This window comes from Schistocerca americana, chromosome 7 (genome assembly GCF_021461395.2).
Source record: "Schistocerca americana isolate TAMUIC-IGC-003095 chromosome 7, iqSchAmer2.1, whole genome shotgun sequence".
NCBI lineage: Eukaryota > Metazoa > Arthropoda > Insecta > Orthoptera > Acrididae > Schistocerca > Schistocerca americana.
The window spans coordinates 70,619,952-70,641,492 of record NC_060125.1 but is presented as its reverse complement, the minus strand read 5'-3'; the positions used below and the strand labels follow the sequence as shown (position 1 = coordinate 70,641,492).

The following is a 21,541-nucleotide window of genomic DNA, read 5'->3' as shown; positions in this document are numbered from 1 at the left end:
ATCCGACCCGATTGACAACGCGATCTCACAGTCACAGATCCGTTAGTACAAATGTGTTTCACATTCGGTCCTTTACAGTGGCTTTCTTTAAAAGAAACTGCTCGCCAAATACTCCATAACTGAATGTAGAATAAGCCACACGGAATTTTCATAAAGGTCGAAATTTCATACGCGACTAACTTTCCAACAAAACACTCCCGAAACACCAAACTTTCGTCAAACTGCTCGTAACTACGTTCAAAAATGGTTCAAATGGCTCTGAGCACTATGGGACTTAACTTCTGTGGTCATCAGTCCTCTAGAACTTAGAACTACTTAAACCTAACTAACTTAAGGACATCACACACATCCATGCCCGAGGCAGGATTCGAACCTGCGACTGTAGCAGTCCCGCGGTTCCGGACTGCGCCGTAACTACGTCAGCGTTAGTCACGACACGTACTAAACGCGAGGAAATCAATATTCCTTCATTTTACACATAATGAGAATCATCACGTTTAACATGTCCTTCCACGTCCGCGACTCTCTCTGATCCTCCGAGATCATTTTCACAGGCAAAACTCGCCTAAGCCGGTCACTGTTCAGAAAGCAATTTACGTCATCCGAAAATGCAAATACTAACACAATGTTTAATAAAACAAAACGAAATGAAATTAAACTTGAAAATAATTTAGAAAACGAATGCACTTTTAACTGATATTCTTGTTGCCTCCTTACAAAAGCAATCACCCCTAGACATACGTCATTAGTAATGTGGGTAAATTACATCTTTCCCACGTTCCAATTACGTAATGTTATGCATAACATAATACTGAATTTTTTCATATGCCCTACATACACCCTCTCACTCATTCTCCTCTGTTCACGCAACAACGTAATAAACAGACACAATTTTTTCTGAATTTTTATACCACAAAATGAACAATTATTAAAGTTTTGAAAATAAAAATCCAAACTGATTGATTTGATATAGTGAGAACTCTGTGAATGCTTTCAAATGGTAACAAACGACAAACCGTAATCGTTCCTAACTGAATTTTTCGCCCTGAGTGTCGGTTTGGTGGGTCCTAGGTAACTTTCTGAGTCTCCGAAACTATTATATGTACAGCTTTGAAATTTGGGGGAGATTGTCTTCTGAATAACAAGAAACAGTATACCAAGTTTGAAAATAATCGGTTAATATTTAATACGTTTTATCTGGATTCGTAGGGGGTATAAATGTACGGTCGTTCTAAGTGACACAGAAGCCCGTTCTCACGCTGGCTAGTAGCGACAGATGTGCTTTGAGTCATCGCTAAGACACAAGTTTGCAGCCTCCTGTACATTCACCGGGTTCCACATCTAGGTATCTTACTGCAATAAATGTTATCCCGTAATAACTTGCAACGTCACACACTTTCTTGGTATATGAATAACATTTCCTTAAGATTCTTCCCATGAATCTGGGTCTGGTATCTGCTTTTCCCACTAACTGTTTTATGTCGTCTTTCCTCTTAAGGTCGCTCTGGATAGTTACTCCTAGATATCTTACGGCAAATGCTGTCTCCAGCTGTTTGTCATCAAGAGTGTAACTGTATAGTAGTGGATTTCTTTTCCTATGAATGAGCAGTATGTTGCATTTATTTACGTTCAGGATCAACTGCCACAGCCTCCACCATTCCTCAATTCTCTGGAGGTCATTCTGCAAATCGTTACGATCTTCTGCCATTGATACTTTGTTATAGACAACTCCATCATCTGCGAACAGCCTAAGAGAGCATCCGACGCTTTTTACTAGATCATTCACATATACTGTAAACAGTAACGGTCCCATAACACTTCCTTGAAGTACACTGGCAGTTACGTTTACATCTGTCGATTTTGTTCCGTTAAGAGCGACGTGTTGAGTTCTGACTGCAAGGAAGTGTTGAATCAAGTCACAAATCTGCTCCGATACTCAAAGGTCATATTCTTTTTTCGGTAAACGGAAGTGTTGGACAGCGTCAAATGCCTTCTTGAAGTCAAGGAACACGGCATCAACCTGAGCGCCATTGTCAGCGGCACTTTGGATCTGATGGAGGAACAGAGCGAGCTGAGTTTCGCAGGATCTCTGTTCGCGAAATCCATGTTGATTTTTATAGAGGATGTTTTCCTTCTCTAAGAACGTTATAATTCTTGAGCGCGAAATATGTTCCATAATTCTGTAACAGATTGACGTCAACGACATATTTGTATGTGTGTCCTACGGTCCTTCTCAAAATCGGGTACGACCTGCGCTTTCTTGCAGTCGCTAGGTATCCTTCGTTCATCAAGCAATCTACAATAAATTACTGCTAGAAGGGAAACAAGTTCTTTCGCATAATCTTTGTAGAATCTCACATGTATGTCATCGAGTCATGATACATTTCGACTACTAAGTGACTGTAGTTGTTTTTCTGTTCCGCGGTCGGTTATCTGAATACCTGCCATTTTGACGTTCGTACGACGATTGAAAGGCGGGACCGTGTTACGATCTTCCGCAGTGAAACACTGGAAGACCGAATTCAGTATTTCAGCCTTTTCTCTGTCATCTTCCGTTTCGGTGCCAATATGGTCACTGAGTGAATGAACAGATTATTTTGACTCACTTACTGATTTTGCATACGATCAAAGTCTCTTAGGGCTTTTACTCAGATCGGTTGACAAAGTTTACTTTCAAAGTCATTGATTCCTTTGGAATTTTTTCTATTTGTTTTCCACATCTTTGTCCTCATCACTAACGGTGGATGCTGAACCTATACTCAGAAGGGCAGTACGAAAGGTCACTGGCTTCTTTTGACTTGTTGGACAGTGTCACATAGATGCTTAAGAAACTTAAGTGGCAGACACTGGGAGATATTTGCAAACTATCGCGAGAAAGCCTATTTACATAGTCTAAACAACCAGCTTTAAATCGTGAACCTAGAAGTATACTGCAACCTAGTAAGTATTTATCCCACCATCGATCGTTGGAACTAGCTAACTTCCATCGCGCACAGTGCCATGTAAACATCCTTATCGCACTCCGCGTGTGAATGTAATGGGAAGAAGCCCTAATAACTGGTACAATGGAAAGCAGCCTTTGCCATACACTTTATACAGTATGGATGTTGATGTAAATGTAGCTATAGATAGGTTAACGTTGTATTAACTGTACTTGCACTTCATGCCATTTCATTTTTGCCTTCATAGACTTTCTGCAGAATTGTACTGAGTTTTGTTTACAAAATTGCTTGTATAAAGTGATAACTAATCCCTCTTCATGGCGTTTCCTTTTTTCTGTTATAAGAATAAAATCATTCTATTGGCAGTACACATGACGATCTCAGCCTTCATGAACACAGACAGCCGTTGAAAGGAAACACTGAAAGCGGCTATTTCTGCATTTTATTCTTCGACTGTAATGATTTCTGTAGGTTGATCAATCACAGTTCAAGGGTAATTAGAGGCACGAAGTGCGTGTGAGGTGAAGTCGCAATTATTTCTCCTCTGAGAAGCAACAACAGATGACGTATCGTACAGAAGGGGAAGCGTAATGTCTTTAGCTGGTGCAGAGACGGCACCACATCTCTCTCGCTCTCCGTCTCTCTCCCACTCTCTCTCTCTCTCTCTCTCTCTGTTTCTATCTCTCTCTCTGTTTGTGTGTGTGTGTGTGTGTGTGTGCGCGTGCAAGACAGCGTGCAACGAGTGGAAACGGCTATAAAATCGAAGAAGAGTAAGGAAAGTGCTAGTAATTATACTCGTAAGCGGTAGCTGGAATTTTATTAGCGTTTGCAATGCTGGGTGTAGCATACGGTTCCTGTGATCAGCATTTTTGAACTCTGTGTAACATTCCAATGCATAAAGTAAACTTTGTACTTTGCTTGAGTGGGAGAACAAATAATGGCTACAGTTTTATTAATTTTCGATTTTCCTTTAATACCAAAGAACTTCTGTCACAGTTGTTGTAAGAACTTAATTTTTTATTGCAGGAAATGATGGAAATTTTTACGTGATTTGAGGTCTGTATGCTCCGTTTTGCTGATATGGTAAGCTGGATACAATCACAGGAAGTACGTCTAACGTAGGTTAAAAAAAAGAAGCTCAGATATCTAAACTAGGAATGGAAGATATACGTTTGCAATTAACGCTACACTAGTAAGTTGAACAAAATGCAACAGAAAACCGAATTCAGTTCATCATGAGGCGTTCATAGCCATTAAAATAGTTGTTTATGTGTAGAAGTACTGACACGCACATGTTTACATTTTAGTTCGCCGTTCTGTATCGTTCTATTATTACTATTCGTGCTGTTCTAAAATGGAGAACGAATTTTCTTCTTCTTTCACCCTAAGTGAACAGATTGTGGGTATTGTATCCACAGATATTATAAGAATGATGTTCCACATCTCCTCCTAAACCACTAGACAGATTTTAGCTACAATTGGTACACATGTCACTTACTGACTGTAAATCGTTGTTGTGGGGGTAAGATCAACCTATCTATCATAGGGGTGGGGGTGAGTGTGATCAAGTAGTGTAGCCCACGACGTTCGAGTACGCTTACATTAGTCATTAAGCATTTAAGAATGAGAGCACGTGTAGAAGTGCAACGAACTTCACATATAATTACAAAACATTACGAAACTTTTTCTCGAAGACAACCACCACAAAATGATGAAAGGAAAAAAGCTTATGGCTTACTATATTTTTGCTGTTGATGCAGTAAAATGCATGAAGCATAACTTTTTAATTTTTTAGTTCTCTATTACGAACTTTATCAGGAGATATGACGTCAAACAGTGAGATGCGTGAAAAACTGTTGCGTTACGAATGACATTTTAATTTGTTTCTTCTCTACTCCGAACACTATTCTCAACACATTTCGCAGACAGCAGCCACATTTACCATTGGATATATCTGCAAAATTATATCACTCAACAGCCCATAATTCAGGAAATACAACGTCAGAAACACTGAGCTGCGTAAAAATGAAATTACAGGTCAGAATTCGCTAGACATACAGATGAAATACGTGAACAAATACAGGTGAAATATTTAAATATACCGTATGTGAAATACTCTGATGGGCCAAAATATTATGACCACCTGCTTAACGCTTGTTTGTCCGTCTTTGGTACGAAATACATCACTGATCCTATCAGGGATCCGATAGTTTGATGGTAGGTTTGTGGAGGTATGTGACATTACATGTCTGTGCACGGGTCATGTAATTCGCGTAAATAACGGGCATCTGATTTGTGTATGCAATGATGGCGCCCGATAGTGACCACGATGGGGTCCATAGGATTTACATCAGGGGAATTTTGAGGCCGAGACATCAACCTGAGCTCACTATAATGCTCCTCAAACCACAGTAGCATGGTTCTGGCTTCGAGGCAATGACAACTATACTGCTGAAAGATGACATCACTGATGGGGAAGACGTCGAGCATGAAAGGATGCAGGTGGTTTGCAGCTGACAGCTTGTCTTCGATTACTACCACAGATGCTATTCAAGCGCAGGAGAATGTCTCCCATTGCATGATACTGCTGGCAACAGCATGCGTACGTGGCACGCTGCATTTTTCGAGCCGCAGTTCACACCGATGGCGGCGTTTGTGGAGACGAACATCGACATAGTGCAGCAAAAATGTGATTCCCCGAAGAGCCGATACGTTTCCATTGACTGACCATCGAATCTCGATGTTCTCGTGTGCACTGCAATCTTTAGCAACGATGTCGTTTTGTCAGTTTGTGAACACGTAGGGGTGGTATACTGTGGAGCTCCATTTCAACAATGTAAGATGAACGGTGTACTCCGAAACACTTGTCCGTGCACCAGCATTGTGCTCTCTCGGCATAGATGCCACGGATCATCGTCTGTCCTACTTTACAGAGCAGAGAAGCCTCTGAACTCCACGTCCTGTGAAGAATCGTGGACGTCCAAACATTTGGCGCCTAGTAGTAGTTTGACTGTCCTTCCAAATCTTTCTATTGATGCACACAAAAGTAGCATGTGGACGGTCGACCAGCTTCGTCGGTTTCGAGGTATTTGGTCACAGAGTGTGCCCTTTGTCAATGTCGCTTATCTCGATGGATTTCCCCATTTTCAGTCAATATCTCCGCTAGGGTGTTCCCCCGTCCGTGTCTGCTCCGCTTACATGGTTTTGTTAGCGTGTCACGTGCCCACAGCGCCACCAGGTGGCATCCATCGTCACAGAGTCAGTGGTCATAATGTTACGGGTCACCAGTGTATATTTGGCATACGCAAAGCCATTGGTAAAACGTTCATCCTAAACCTCTAGAACGATTTCAGTCAAATTTGGTACACATATTACTTACAAACTGGTAAGAAATTCTGTGGGTATGAAACCACCAGCCTCCTACTGGGGTGAGCGTGACGAATAAGGGAGCAAGAGGCAGAGCAGGAGGACGGAGAGTGAGTGGGCAAGAGGAAATTGGGATAAGGAGGAGATGGACAGAAAGAGGGAAAGAGGGAAATGGACAGAGAGAGGGAAAAGGTGGAGATGGATAGCGGCGTGGGAGGAAGGGAGAAGGACAGCAGGTAATGAACAGACGGATGGAAGGGAGGAAATGGACAGAGAAAGGGAACAGGAGGAGGTGGACAGAGAGGTGCAGAGGGAAAGAAAAAGAGTTGAGGAGGGAGATGAGGGACGGTGAGATGGGTAGAGAGAGGAGAAGGACGAGATGTATAAAAACAGGGGGCGGAGGAGATAGAGGGAGGAGGAAAGGTGTGAAGGTAGATGGAGTAGGTGGACAGGGTGGGGGGGGGGGGGGGAGCGGTTTGACAGAGAAATGGTGAGTAGGAGATGGATAGGGAGAGGGGCAGGAGGAGATGGGCAGAGACTGGTGGTGGATGAGGTGGACAGAGAGAGGGGATGGAAGAGATGAACGGAGAGGGGATGAAGGAAGAAAAGGACAGACAGAGGGGGAAGGGGTAGAGGGACTAATAGAAGACTGGACTAAATACATAACCGAGTAATTCCGGGTACTCGATTTGTTATAAAATAAAATCTTGTGGATAGTTGGGGGACGTTTGAGGCCTAGCATATGGTTGCGGAACAGTATCGTTGATTCCCACTTGGGTTTTACAGAGTCAAAGACGTATGCGTGAGAGTTACAGGAGGGAATTTTCCACGTCGAAGTATTAAAATAAAAATGACGACAGCTTTGTGTGTCATATTTGTACATCCATAACAGTACGCGGCTCTGATACTCTGCCGTGTTCCGATAATGACTGCGTAACCAGACTAGCTTTCCCTTTAGAGTTCACAGAAGAAGCAAAATACCGATAAAACCGAACTATTACGTAGCACTGTTGCGCCAAAGAGTTTTATGCTCCAGGAACATATTTGGCAGAAGTTCAGAGAGGAAGAAACTGAGCAAGCTGATTTTAGTGGTTGATGAAAAGATGTGAGGGATCAACAAAGGAGAAAAGATGAAATAACCTTCTTTCCGAACAAAGATAGTTTTGTTATTAACGAAAAAATTCAAGCATAATAACTTTCACATGGACATCAGTTTTTCGCACTTGCACAGGAAAAATGTGCATTGTCAATTATGTGAAAAACTTACGTGATAGTTAGAAGTCGCTGACAGCCTAGAACTTTTAGGAACAATAACATCAGGCAGTAATTAGCCGTCTCAGTGCGAACTTCCTAAAAGCGCTTTTCTTTGTTGGTTCAAATGGCTCTGAGCACTATGGGACTTAACTGCTGTGGTCATCAGTCCCCTAGAACTTAGAACTACTTAAACCTAACTAACCTAAGGACATCACACACATCCATGCCCGAGGCAGGATTCGAACCTGCGACCGTAGCGGTCACGCGGCTCCAGACTGTAGCGTCTAGAACCGCACGGCCACTCCGGCCGGCGCTTTTCTTTGTTGTACTTGGTGACTAAGTATTTATTTCGATCACACAAGATCCATCGGCAGCTATGGGGAAAGAGAGGGCAGGTTTGAAGGAGGAGTCTCTCTCTGTTCTCGCCTCTGCAATTAACGAAGCTCGATGCTTTTAAAAGGGCTCCATCAGCGATTCGCGAGCAATTTAGCACTCCAGCCGCGTGTAATTCAGCTCGCCCAGCGTCCCCGTCTGATGACTCACCAAGTACCGCCATCTATCGACTGGCAGCCACGGCCGCAGCTTGCGACGCAGTGGTGCTGCACCAACGATCCGGTCACGTGAGACCGTCCCATCTCTCATCTTATGGACATATTTGGACTGTGGGATCTAAAACCTTGAGTGACGGTTGGGGAAAGAGCGTATGACATCACTTGGTGCTTGGTGGGGCAAGATTTCATTGCTAATATAGGGTGCCGTACGAAATGTGTTGCCATTTTGTTTTTGAATATAAACTATATTGTCATTACAGTCTGAAGGGAACATATACTAAAATGAAGGGCCGTCCATGCAGATTTGTTCTGACTCAGCACGTGCTCAGTATGTCCACCATTTCGTTTCTTAATTTCCTTCAAACAAACATTGAAGTTAGTGATTACCCTACGGCACATGCCTTCTGTAACTTCACTGCAAGGTTGAAGAATAAGTCTTCTGAGCTCCATTAAATCACGTGCACGTTTCGGGGAAATTTTTTCCTTTAGGTACACCCAAAGAAAAAAGTCACATGGATTGAGGTCTGGACTATTGGGGGGCCAATTTTGTCCGTCATTGAAGCGACTTGGAGACCTGAGTGAAATGATCCGCATGTCTAAATGCTCGTGTAAAAATTCCAATACAGTGTTTACAGTATGTTGCCTTGCTCCATCTTGTATGAACCACTGCATGTTGAAGGGCAGGGCAGTAGCAAGAAGCTGTAGAATTTAATGGAGCTCAGAAGACTTATTCTTCAAGTTTGCAGTGAAATTACGGAAGACGTGTGCCGTAGGGTAATCACTAACTACAGTGTTCGATTGAAGGAAGTTATGAAACGAAATGGTGGACATATTGAGGGTGTACTGACTTAGAACAAATCTACATGGACGACTCTTCACTGTAGTATATGTTCCTTTCAGATTGTATTGACAATAAAATTTATATTCAAAAACAAAATGGTAACACATTTCGTGTCCCACCCTGTAAACTGGTGAACATTGACGATTAGTATCCTTCACTTGCTACAACATCCATGACTGCGCCGCCATTTCAGTGAGTGTGCCTCTGAATCTCCGTATAGTAATAATGAGTGAATTTTTGTACCTGATATTATTATACGGATAACTTCATTATAACTCTATTTTTATTCACTATAACTATCTGCATGTGCCTCTATAGACTGCATACCACCTCATGTCTGTTGATCATAAAATTCCCGACCCAGTAATTCGACCAACGGCGCATCTCTTTCGAAGCACGTGGAGTAGAAACAATTCACTTCATAACCTTTTAACGCATGATCACTTAAGAACTCAATGAAAATGAGGAACTTGTCTGGATAAGAACTTGCAGTTTCAACAGTAAAGAAAGCAACCATGTTCCCAGGGAAGTCAAATATACAGAGTAAATTAGAAGAAGTTTCGCAGTTGCTCATAATAACAGAAACTTTCAAACGAAACTCGAGCAACTTCAGACAAAACGGAGTGGCAGTAACTGATTCGACAGGAAGCAGATGTAGAGCATCAATGAGGGGAGACGTCAAGAAACTGTCACAAATGCTCAATGACATTTAATCCACTTACTTACCACAACCTTGCCTATACTGCTAAAGCAACATACAAAGACAGCGTTGTTTTGCGTTGTTTAGCACTGTTACGCCTCTTAGTTCGTGCCATGGAAAAACTGTGTAAGTAAGTGTAAAAATTATTATAACAGATAGTGTTGTGTTAAGTAACAATGTGATATCGAATTTATGGAGTGGTGTACTCATTGAATATTCTGTATAACTTAATATATCAATACACTCATGCTCATAAATTAAGGATAATGCTGATATATGGTGAAACAACGCTGTGGTGGGCGGTTTGCGGGTTTAAATCACCTCGGGGTAAGACCATGCGGTGTGTCTGACCTGCGGTCGTCGCACGGTGGCGCTGGCAGCAATCCACATACACAGAGGTGTTTTGGTGCATGTCAGAGTACGGTGCAGCGAGTAAGTGTCCAGACATTTTGAGACGTGCTAATGGTGACTGTGTGTTAGAAATGGCCCAAAGAACACATATTGATGACTTTATCACGGGTAGAATACTAGGGCGACTGGAGGGTGGTCAAACACAGCAGGTCGAAGCATGGGCCCTCCGTGTGCCACAAAGTGTGATCTCAAGATTATGGCAACGATTCCAGCAGACAGGAAACGTGTTCAGGCGCTACACTACGGGACGTCCACAGTGTACAACGCCACAAGAAGACCGATATTTCACTATCACTGCCCGCAGACGGCTACGGAGTACTCAGGCAGCCTTGCTCGGGACCTTACCGCAGACACTGGAACAGTTGTCTCTAGACACAAAGTCTACAGACGACTGAACAGACATGGTTAATTCGCCGGTAGACCCGTAAGGTGCATTTCACTGACCCCTGGTCACAGGAGAGCCCGTAAAGCCTGATGTCAAGAACACAGTACATGGTCATTGGAACAGTGGTCCCAGGTTATGTTCACGGACGAGTCAAGGTATAGTCTGAACAGTAATTCTCGCCGGGTTTTCATCTGGCGTGAACCAGGAACCAGATACCAACCCCTTAATGTCCTTGAAAGGGACCTGTATGGAGGTCGTGGATTGATGGTGTAGGGTGGGATTATGATTAGTGCGCGTACACTCCTGCATGTCTTTGACAGAGGAACTGTAACAAGTCAGGTGTGTCGAGACATCATTTTGCACCAGTATGTCCGCCTTTTCAGGGGTGCAGTGGGTCCCACCTTCCTCCTGATGGATGATAACGCACGGCCCCATCGAACTGCCATCGTGGAGGAGTACCTTGAAACAGAAGATATCAGGCGAATGGAGTGGCCTGCCTGTTCTCCAGACCTAAATCCCATCGAGCACGTCTGGGATGCTCTCGGTCGACGTATCGCTGCACGTCTTCAATCCCCTAAGACACGTCAGGAGCTCCGACAGCCACTGGTGCCAGAATGGAGGCTATACCCCAGCAGCTGGTCGACCACCTGATCCAGAGTATGCCAACCCGTTGTGCTGCCTGTGTACGTGTGCATAGTGATCATATCACTTAATGGTGTCGGGGTACATGCGCAGGAAACAGTGGCGTTTTTTAGCACATGTGTTTAGGAATGGTTTTCTCTACTTATCACCATTACCGTGGTCTTACAGATCTGTGTCGTGTGTGTTCCCTATATGCCTATGCTATTAGCGCCAGTTTTGTGTAGTGCAATGTTGTATGGCACCACATTCTGCTATCATCCTTAATTTATCAGCATGAGTGTATTCCATGCATCACCTGTAAATGTTACCTAAAAGGACATGCAATTAAAATATCGCTCATCAGGGAAAAAATCAAGGATGGGAAAACCATGTCTGCAAACGTCGTCCACCGATGCTACTGAACGTTGAAATTTTATGCTTCGGCAGCTGCCACTAGCCATCCCTTCCGGAAGCTAACGTGATCGGTAGTGATTGCCTCGGTCACCAGTGGAGACTATGGCGCTTGTTGCTGCATTCATAGGAGACGCTGCACCTAGTTCCATCTTCTCTACTGGCGATCGTGGTAACCAGTCGCAATCACTGAATAACAGAGAATCCTACGGGTCGTTCCACGTACGGTCTGTCGTACGAAGTCACGTTTGCTGCTGGAAGGGAGGGCTAGTGGCAGCTGACGACATCTGCTCTCTAGCGTCAGTGGATGAAGCTTCCGACACAGACTAGTGTCCTCGATTTGTTCCTCAAGACACCCTCTACAACCCCTCGAAGTTCGTCGCAACATTTCTGAGACACCCTTTACAGCTAACTAATATAAACTGAATAACTGATGCTTTGGTACAAAATTGACAGTTTCATACACACAGGGACGCATGTGTTTTAGTAGCTAATAGCTGGAAATGTAACGTATTTCATGTTCCCATCTTACTCCCTTGAACAGAAATGAATATACACCTGTTTATGTGTTATTAAAAGACTTTCTAGTGGAAAAATGGAAGATTAGTGGATAATGGTTTAGAAACGCGTTAGCATAGATGACGTTAAAGACTGTAGAGTGATGGAAAGGATGTCCGTCTTCGTGTATTCGCCTAAAGTGATTTTTGGAAAATCTAAATATTAATCAATGAGCGTGTGTTGAGCCCATCTTTACCCCAATAAGAGTCCAATGCCTTAAACACACATCAATAGATACTTTGAGTGGTAATTTGCTCTTGTTCTAAAAGTATTACTTTTATTTTCTTAACCGGTTTTCGGCGTACAAGGCAACATTGGATGAGAAGTTACACGTCTAGATTGAAGCAGAAACGTACAGTTAATAATATTTTTGACAGTGCGGTGGTAATGCAATGTAAAGAGTAAACAGTTGAACAGTCAACAAACAAAAAAAGGGTAATCAGGAAGAAACTTTAACACAAAACAGGAACAAATGGTTCAAATTGCTCTGAGCATTATGGGACTTAACTGCTTAGGTCATCAGTCCCCTTGGACTTAGAACTACTTAAACCTAACTAACCTAAGGACATCACACACATCCATGCCCGAGGCAGGATTCAACCTCCGACCGCAGCGGCCGCGCGGTTCCAGACTGTAGCGCCTAGAAACGCTCGGCCACCAAAACAGGAACAGCAAGCCTGGTTATATGAATAAACAAAACCAATAAAATAAAATAAAATAAGTACTTGATAAGGGTACTTCAGGAGGTATGAAACATGGAGAGTGATACGCAAACCGTATGTAACTTCTCTTCCAACGTTGCTTACAAGCAATGTAACTTCTTTGGTGACAATAGTAAATGTCTGCAGATGGCTTGTCAGCCGAAAACCGGTTCACATAATAAAAGTAATACTGTAGAACATTTTCATTTATTCATTTTCATTTATTATAATGTTGTTCTACCAATATTCAGTTAACGATATACTTTGGGCATAATTCGAGGATGAACGGCAGATTAAATATATTTAGATGGTACATTGAAAACAATAAAGAAAATAAACAAATATCGAAAAAAAGACATTGCTAATAATTCCTTCCAATACCTGAAATATAATAAGACGTAAACGCATGGAATCATTAACTGTCTGCTAAAAGAAAAGAAAGACTATATATAAAATATTCAGAAGAGGTACAGGAAGTGTATCAAAACTGTCGAAGAACAGTTATGTCTTGAAATGGATCCAAGTGGAAAATAAAAACCCAACAAGTAATTTAACGCCAGCTCCTGTGGTGACAGAACTGCTTCCTGTGTCAGGAAAAGATCTGCCGTACATTACATTCCGGGGTTCAGTATTTTCGCACTTTCACGCTACAGTACGTAAATATGTTGCAAAAATTTTTGTATAATAAAGTTACTGCCTCTACCAGTTTGTGATGAGCAGCCACAATCGGCTTTTTATTTTTCTACTATTGACGACGGTGTCGAATAGTAAAGTATCTTTTCCATGAATAAATCAAGAACAATCCTATAGACATTATCACGGCGTGTTACTCTGCCCAAAGTACTGGTGCCCATGTTTCAAAGTATTGCAGTGCAAAAAGAAGTTCCTGGAGATACTATTCATGCAGATGCTGCATTTATAATGGTTCTCTTACTTGTTAGCGTCCGGATCTTGTGTAAATGTGATCTCGAAAAATATGTATTTTAGCTGTTTCCTTTTCATTTCACATTTTGTTGAATTTAAGTACATGTCTTACCTAATCTAAAATATGCCACTCGTCTTTAATGCATTGAATATTACACAGTTTAACTGTTTACCTGACTAATAGTTGTCATCTCACCAAATGAAGAAGTTAAAGACACTGAAGAAATTCGTAACTGGGATTGTGGTTATGATAGATCAATGAAATCAGCGGCACTCACTCCGAGAAAATGGTATTCGCAAGCGTAGTTTACAGTTTAAAAATACGCTTTTCTTATTTCATATTTTTCTGCGTTGTTTTCGGGAATACACGCGCCACGTTATTCTCATCTTTTTGTTGATTCACACCCTACCTTTCGTAGTGGACTGGTGCATAATTTCGTAGCGTTTTTGTTTTGTATGTTATTTATCCTTTATTTCTAATTCACTCTTGGTACTCTAGAAAATAGAGTGGCCAGTGGAGAAATTGGAACATTTCCGACATGTTCTTCTGTTTGAGTTCAATAGAGAGTTGACAGCAGAGCAGGCAGCCAGAAACATTCTCGCCGTGAATGAAGCTAATGACATTGGACAAAGCACGGCAATAAAATGGTATTTTCGTTTTAAGGAGGACCGTTTTGAAGTTAGTGACGTTCAGGAAGAACTTCGGGATTTAATGAAGACCGTTTAAACGCATTAATCCACATCGGTGTACTCGAGTACTGGAAAATGTGATGAACTGTGGTCATTCCACCATCGTCCGATATTTGCTTACAGTGAGGAAGGTGTCAAAGATTTGGAGTATTGGTGCCACATGCTCTAAGCCAAAATTACAAAAATCTTCAATTTGCCATATGTGCATCTCTGCTTGTTCTTCATAAGTTATCTTGTGAACAACAACGACCATTCGTATCCTGTGTTGTTACTGGTGACGAGAAATTGTGTCTTTATACTAACACAAGGAAAAGAAAGAAATGGTTAAGCCCAAACGAAGAGGCAACCTCCCGCCCCTCCCTTCCCCTCCCTACAGAGACCTGCGCGCTTCCACGAAAGGTAATGTTATGTATCTGGTGGAACAGTGACGGTATGACATACTAATACTAATTGCTTCAACGAGGTGTCACCATCACTGCTGAAATTTATTGTCAACAACAGAGACTTCGTGCAGAATTCAATCCAAGAACAATTACCAGAAAACTGCGTGAAGTGAAGCCATTCTAAGGTAACACCCACCTGCATTATGCTAGCCTGACCAAAAAGCTCTATGCGGGAGTTATGTTTGCAAATCATTCCACATCCACCTTGCTCATCTGATCTTGTGCCCTCAGATTTTCACCTTTTTCTCTCTCTATCGAATAACCTTTCCGGATGAAACGCCTACCTAGCTGGGTAGTAACTTGCTTGCCTGCCATACAAACGCGCCCGGGTTCGATTCCCGGCCGGGTTGGAGATTTTCTCCGCTCGTGGACTGGCTGTTGTGTTCTCCTCATCATCACTTCATCCTCATCACCGGCACGCAAGTCGCTCAATGTGGCATCGACAGAAATAAGACTTGCACTTGTCGGCCGAACTTCCCCAGATGAGGCCCACCGGCCGACAATGCTATACACTCATTTCTATTTTTGTCTGGATGAAAATGCTCTCCTAACATGGCTAAGTAAGTTTCCCAGCTCAAAATCGCGTGATTTCTGCAGTCGCAGAATTTAAAACTTACGCTCGCTTCGGCATACTTTTGTGAACAGCAAAGGACAATATACTATTGATGACTGAAAGCTCTGTTAGGTGCATGTGTTGTGTTCGCTAAACTTATGGAAAAACGCTACGAACTTATACACCAACCCAATATACAGGGTTATTACAAATGATTGAAGCGATTTCACAGCTCTACAATAACTTTATTATTTGAGATATTTTCACAATGCTTTGCACACACATTCAAAAACTCAAAAAGTTTTTTTTGGCATTCACAAATGTTCGATATGTGCCCCTTTAGTGATTCGGCAGACATCAAGCCGATAATCAAGTTCCTCCCACACTCGGCGCACCATGTCCCCATCAATGAGCTCGAAAGCATCGTTGATGCGAGCTCGCAGTTCTGGCACGTTTCTTGGTAGAGGAGGTTTAAACACTGCATCTTTCACATAACCCCACAGAAAGAAATCGCATGAGGTTAAGTCGGGAGAGCGTGGAGGCCATGACATGAATTGCTGATCATAATCTCCACCACGACCGATCCATCGGTTTTCCAACCTCCTGTTTAAGAAATGCCGAACATCATGATGGAAGTGCGGTGGAGCACCATCCTGTTGAAAGATGAAGCCGGCGCCGTCGGTCTCCTGTTGTGGCATGAGCCAATTTTCCAGCATGTCCAGATACACGTGTCCTGTAACGTTTTTTTCGCAGAAGAAAAAGGGGCCCTAAACTTTAAACCGTGAGATTGCACAAAACACGTTAACTTTTGGTGAATTGCGAATTTGCTGCACGAATGCGTGAGGATTCTCTACCGCCCAGATTCGCACATTGTGTCTGTTCACTTCACCATTAAGAAAAAATGTTGCTTCATCACTGAAAACAAGTTTCGCACTGAACGCATCCTCTTCCATGAGCCGAAATTTCAAAGCGTTTGACTTTGTCATCGGGTGTCACGGCTTGTAGCAATTGTAAACGGTAAAGCTTCTGCTTTAGCCTTTTGCGTAAGATTTTCCAAATCGTCGGCTGTGGTACGTTTAGCTCCCTGCTTGCTTTATTCGTCGACTTCCGCGGGCTACGCGTGAAACTTGCCCGCACGCGTTCAACCGTTTCTTCGCTCACTGCAGGACGACCCGTTGATTTCCTCTTACAGAGGCATCCAGAAGCTTTAAACTGCGCATACCATCGCCGAATGGAGTTAGCAGTTGGTGGATCTTTGTTGAACTTCGTCCTGAAGTGTCGTTGCACTGTTATGACTGACTGATGTGAGTGCATTTCAAGCACGGCATACGCTTTCTCGGCTCCTGTCGCCATTTTATCTCACTGCGCTCTCGAGCGCTCTGGCGGCAGAAACCTGAAGTGCGGCTTCAGCCGAACAAAACTTTATGAGTTTTTCTACGTATCTGTAGTGTGTCGTGACCATATGTCAATGAATGGAGCTACAGTGAAATTATGAAATCGCTTCAGTCATTTGTAATAGCCCTGTATTGTTTCACGGTATTCTGTTGTATTCATTGTCTTTCAACTACCGCAGTACGGTACAACTGTAAACGTTTCTTTGCTCACAACGCACACAGCTGCGACGTTAACAGTACTTGTGTGTCAGCGCTACGCATTAGGTAACCGGTGGCGATCGCCGCTATCTGCATTTATCGGAAGCGACAATTACACCTGGGCCCGTGGAGGATGCGAAGCGACCCGGCGGCAGACGGGTAGCCATGGCAACAGACACGTACTGCGCGGTATCCAGAGATGATATGTCGCCGGTATTACGCCCCCTAACGCCGGCTACAGTTAGCATAGATTTCCTCGACGGCCACTTCGATTAGCACCGCTGGTCGTGATAGCGTGTAGCGTGCGGCTCCCCCGTGCATTGATTCTAATCGGCGCCGCCCGCGCGACCTAGCATCTAAATCAGCAGCGCTCAACGTCGGATCCCATAAGACGACTGTACATGACGGATGGAAAATACCGCACACCGTGTCAGTTACGACGACGTGGATTTACTGTACGGGTCAGGGGGGTAACTGAGAACTGGGATAATAAATGAATGTGGACCTTATAACGCAGAACTGTTCAAATGCTTTTGTAATATTGGTCCTACGGTGATTTCAGGAGATAGTCGTTTCAGGCGAATGTCGCTGTATACGGGGATAAACCCACTTAGCCGGCCAGTGTGGCCGAGCGGTTCTAGGCGCTTCAGTCTGGAACCGCGCGACCGCTACGGTCGCAGGTTCGAACCCTGCCTCGGGCATGGATGTGTGTGATGTCCTTAGGTTGGTTCCGTTTAAGTAGTTCAAAGTTCTAGGGGACTGATGACCTCAGATGTTAAGTCCCATAGTGCTCAGAGCCAAACCCACTTAGGCAAGACACACTACGTCGGAATTACATCTACCACGTGAAGAGGCTGAAAAATACGTTTCCCGTCTCCCATTAGCTGCCCAGAGCCAGTCCTTATTAGGATCCCTGGCCCGTGATTGCCTAGGATTTCAGGACAGAGATCTAGGACTTTCTGATACGAAAGAGCGGCGCCATTCTGAGGATGAACGTGCATGGAGAGAAACTTGCACAGTGTGAGAGTGTGTTTGTATTTCAGTTGCTTCGCATTGTTTTGCTCAATGATTATGATAAAATGTGTTACACAAGCACAAATACAGCTCTGCTGTTTAGTCAAAATATTACGGAACGTCTGAATAAAATGATAATAGCATCAGATAAAGAACATGAGAATAAAATGGGTGGGCCATGTGGCCCGTATGCCAGATGGAAGACAGGCGAAGATGGCACTAGCAGGCACTAGCAGGCACTAGCAGGCACTAGCAGGGAAACCAAACACCAAAATCCCACTGGATGACCAAGGCAGCGCTGGATGGACGACCTGGCGAAGGACCTAGCAGCCCTGGGAACTGAAGACACCTGCAGGAACCGGGCACAAAACAAAAAGGAATGGAGGCAGTTTGTGGAAGCAGAGCGTGGTCTGCAGGGCCTGTGATCGCTGAATATCTATCTGTCTATCTGAATAAAATCAATTGTTATTCAAATTAGCTCAGCAGGAAAATCATAGTTACCCTAATTGAAGTCAAGGTGAGTAGTTTATGAATGCCAGTTCCGGAACATTACATTCTTACCACATCTAGTAACAGATTATACATCTGGCATCATGTTACGCACTTGGTCGCCTTACATCCAAGGTCACCTCCGACTCCCTCCACCTGGCCAACCACCAGGAATTGATCAAGGTCACCCAATGGAACCTCATCACTCTCATCTCCCTCCCCTCATCCCCTGTCACCCACACTTCTACCAGTGAAGATCAGGAAACCTCTCCTCTTTCCCCGTATCATCTTTTATAACTGTGAGGGATCCACTCTAGAGACAGACAGCGTAGGAAGAGGATCAGTCTGTGTCTATTTGATAACAATAAATTATGTTAAGTGACGTCACTTGAAGCCCATTTCTTAATAACAGTTTAGTATTTCGTCATTCGTCGCTCCAGCAGATATCATACCCAGAACGATAAGTAAGCACTCTCAGCTTCCCATTTAAGTATTTCAATACTAAGTTAAATATTTTGCCCATATTTTTCCAAAATTTTGTACAATTACTTGAGTTCACTGCTCCTGATGTTGTGTCGACATTATGAAGCTATCAACAAATCACAGTGTAGCATTACCCTGACTTCATCCTTGCTAAGCCATCATTTCATTTACTAGTGTATGTGATGCCACAGTATGTGTTTTAGAAGCGAACTCACTAGCAGAAATAATGACCTCATGTCATGTTAATGACGTCATAGCAAATTACTGTAGCCAAGTTCAACCAAAGATATTGTGCATGTAAGAGATACCACACAGCTGAAGATATCAGCCTACTAAACCACGGCTATATTACTAGATCGTGTGACATCATACCAAAATTCTGATGTTTTCAACCAAAGATACTGTGTGTGTAACAGAGCACTACAAAATATGCAGCTAGAGAGTTGACCAGTAGCTGAAACATCATTCCACAAAAAGCATGTCATCTGCAGGACAACCAACACATCGAATTCTGACTTGTGGGGCACAGCCGTGAGCACCACACTAGCAATGGTCGAGAGAAGATACACAATCATAAGTGTAATCATCTCCAGCATGGTGGTTGATGCGAAAGGCAGTGCTGTGCAGATATGGTATTCTGGGAGGGAGCTTTCCACCAGAGTAAACCCGTTGTAACTCGCTGACGCCCTTGCATATAAGCGTTGCTAACAGTTTAAGTGCCAATCAGTCCCCTCCCCTTCAGTGCTCTTCAACACAACAAACTCCCTCTCCTCCCACAAGCATCATGGTTCTAGTACTAGCAATTACAAAGCAAAATTAAAGCAATAACAGCCCTCGGTCACAAAAAAAGTCTTTTGACCTAGGTTTAGGCACTACTATGAGTGCCTTCACCAGAAGTAAAACACTCAAACTGCCCTATAACATAAATACAAAATTATAGAGCATAAAACTTTTTGATTGTAGTTGCTGACTTCTTTTTTGCGACCGAGGGCTGTTATTCCTTTAATTTTACTTTGTAAATGGTCGCTGACCACGCAGCCATGTTCAAACCTTTAAAAAACTAGCACTTACGCTTGGGCGACCCCTTTTTCAACCAGACAGCACTGCCATGTGGAACGAAGACACGTAATTACTATTTCGATATCCAAACAAAATAAACCCTGTAATATTCTTAGCATACCGAACACTACTATAAGCTCATATATTGAGTACAGGAAACTCTATGTCCATCGTTATTAACGTACTCGTAATTTCGACTGACACGTAGAATCCTAGCACTCCACTGTACTTAAAAAGAATTATTGCGGTAAAAATAATATATGTGAATTAATAATGAGTAACATTTCATAAATGCACATGGATTTAATAGTGGAAAGCCAGTGCATCACCACTAACATGCCACAAAATATTTTTTTTATGGCACCCATCTCTCTGTCCATATCTCTCTGCATATACATTACAGAAAATGCATTGTTATTGCTAAGATTGTCCTAAGGGATGTTATCTGGACCCTGTTTATGTATCAATGCCTAACTAAAATGATGTTATTAGTAAAAAAAATAACGAAATATAACGAAATCTGTTTATTTTTGGATTTTTTTGTAGTGGACACAATGAACCCCTCCCCTCCCCATTGGTCTGTAAGTAGTGGACTTGCGTGTTAATGCTCTCTGCCCTTCCGCAGATCGACCTGAAGCACATAAACCAGAAGTACGACGACAACAAGGTGAAGGTGGGCATCGACCTGCGCGAGTACTACCCCAGCGTCGAATGGGACATCCTGGGCGTGCCCGCAGAGCGACACGAGAAGTACTACCCCTGCTGCGCCGAACCCTACCCAGGTGAGTAAATTGAAAGCAATACTGTGCAAAAGCCAGTCGTGTTCGGGGATGAGGAACTTCTGATGGAAGGAACTGAAGTAGGTTTCCTGATCTTTAGTGCACTAAGACAGAATGCGTTGATTAGCTGCGGGGTTAAACTGATGACTGTGATCAACAAACATACACTGTAGCATAACTCTGTTGCATCCTCCGCCCTTCTCGTACTTCAAGGGTCGTTTGCGACCAGTCGATCTATTCCTGAGACTCTCTGTTCGTCATATCCAAAATTTTCACGTAATAACTGTTGGCCCTGATGTAACACTACCGACATTTTCGGTTACTATATACAACTGTTTGAAATTATTCTCTTTCCATATCGCACATATTGCTTGGTTTACTTTGGCAGCTTTGTTGGTCTGATCCATGGTTTTCTTAGTTGATTTCTCTTTTAGAAATCATCCACAGAATACTAGTTTGTAATGTTAGCTAGAACTACGTCTTACTCCCAGTGACCTAACAGCTCTTGTGGGTGATAGCTTCCATATACCACTGCTGCAAAGCCTGATGTGGGAGCTCTGGGGCCTGTCCGGTGGCCGAGCGGTTCTAGGCGCTTCAGTCTGGAGCCGCGCGGCCGCTGCGGTCGTAGGTTCGAGTCCTGCGTAAGACATGGATGTGTGTGATGTATTTAGGTTAGTTAGGTTTAAGTAGTTAAGTAGTTCTAGGTCCTAGGGGACTGATGACCTCAGATGTTAAGTCCTATAGTGCTTATGAGAGCCATTTGAATCATGTCAG

The 21,541-nt window shown here is 43.2% G+C and overlaps 1 protein-coding gene across 1 annotated transcript in view; it reads left to right on the top strand.

Moving 5' to 3' along the window:
• The window catches only part of LOC124622709 (acetylcholine receptor subunit alpha-L1), a 565,111-nt gene that overhangs the window by 453,058 nt on the left and 90,512 nt on the right, over positions 1-21,541 (top strand). The window contains exon 6 of the mRNA XM_047148499.1: positions 20,614-20,770. Within this exon, the coding sequence (XP_047004455.1) occupies positions 20,614-20,770 (157 nt within the window). The remainder of the gene's footprint in view (positions 1-20,613; positions 20,771-21,541) is intronic.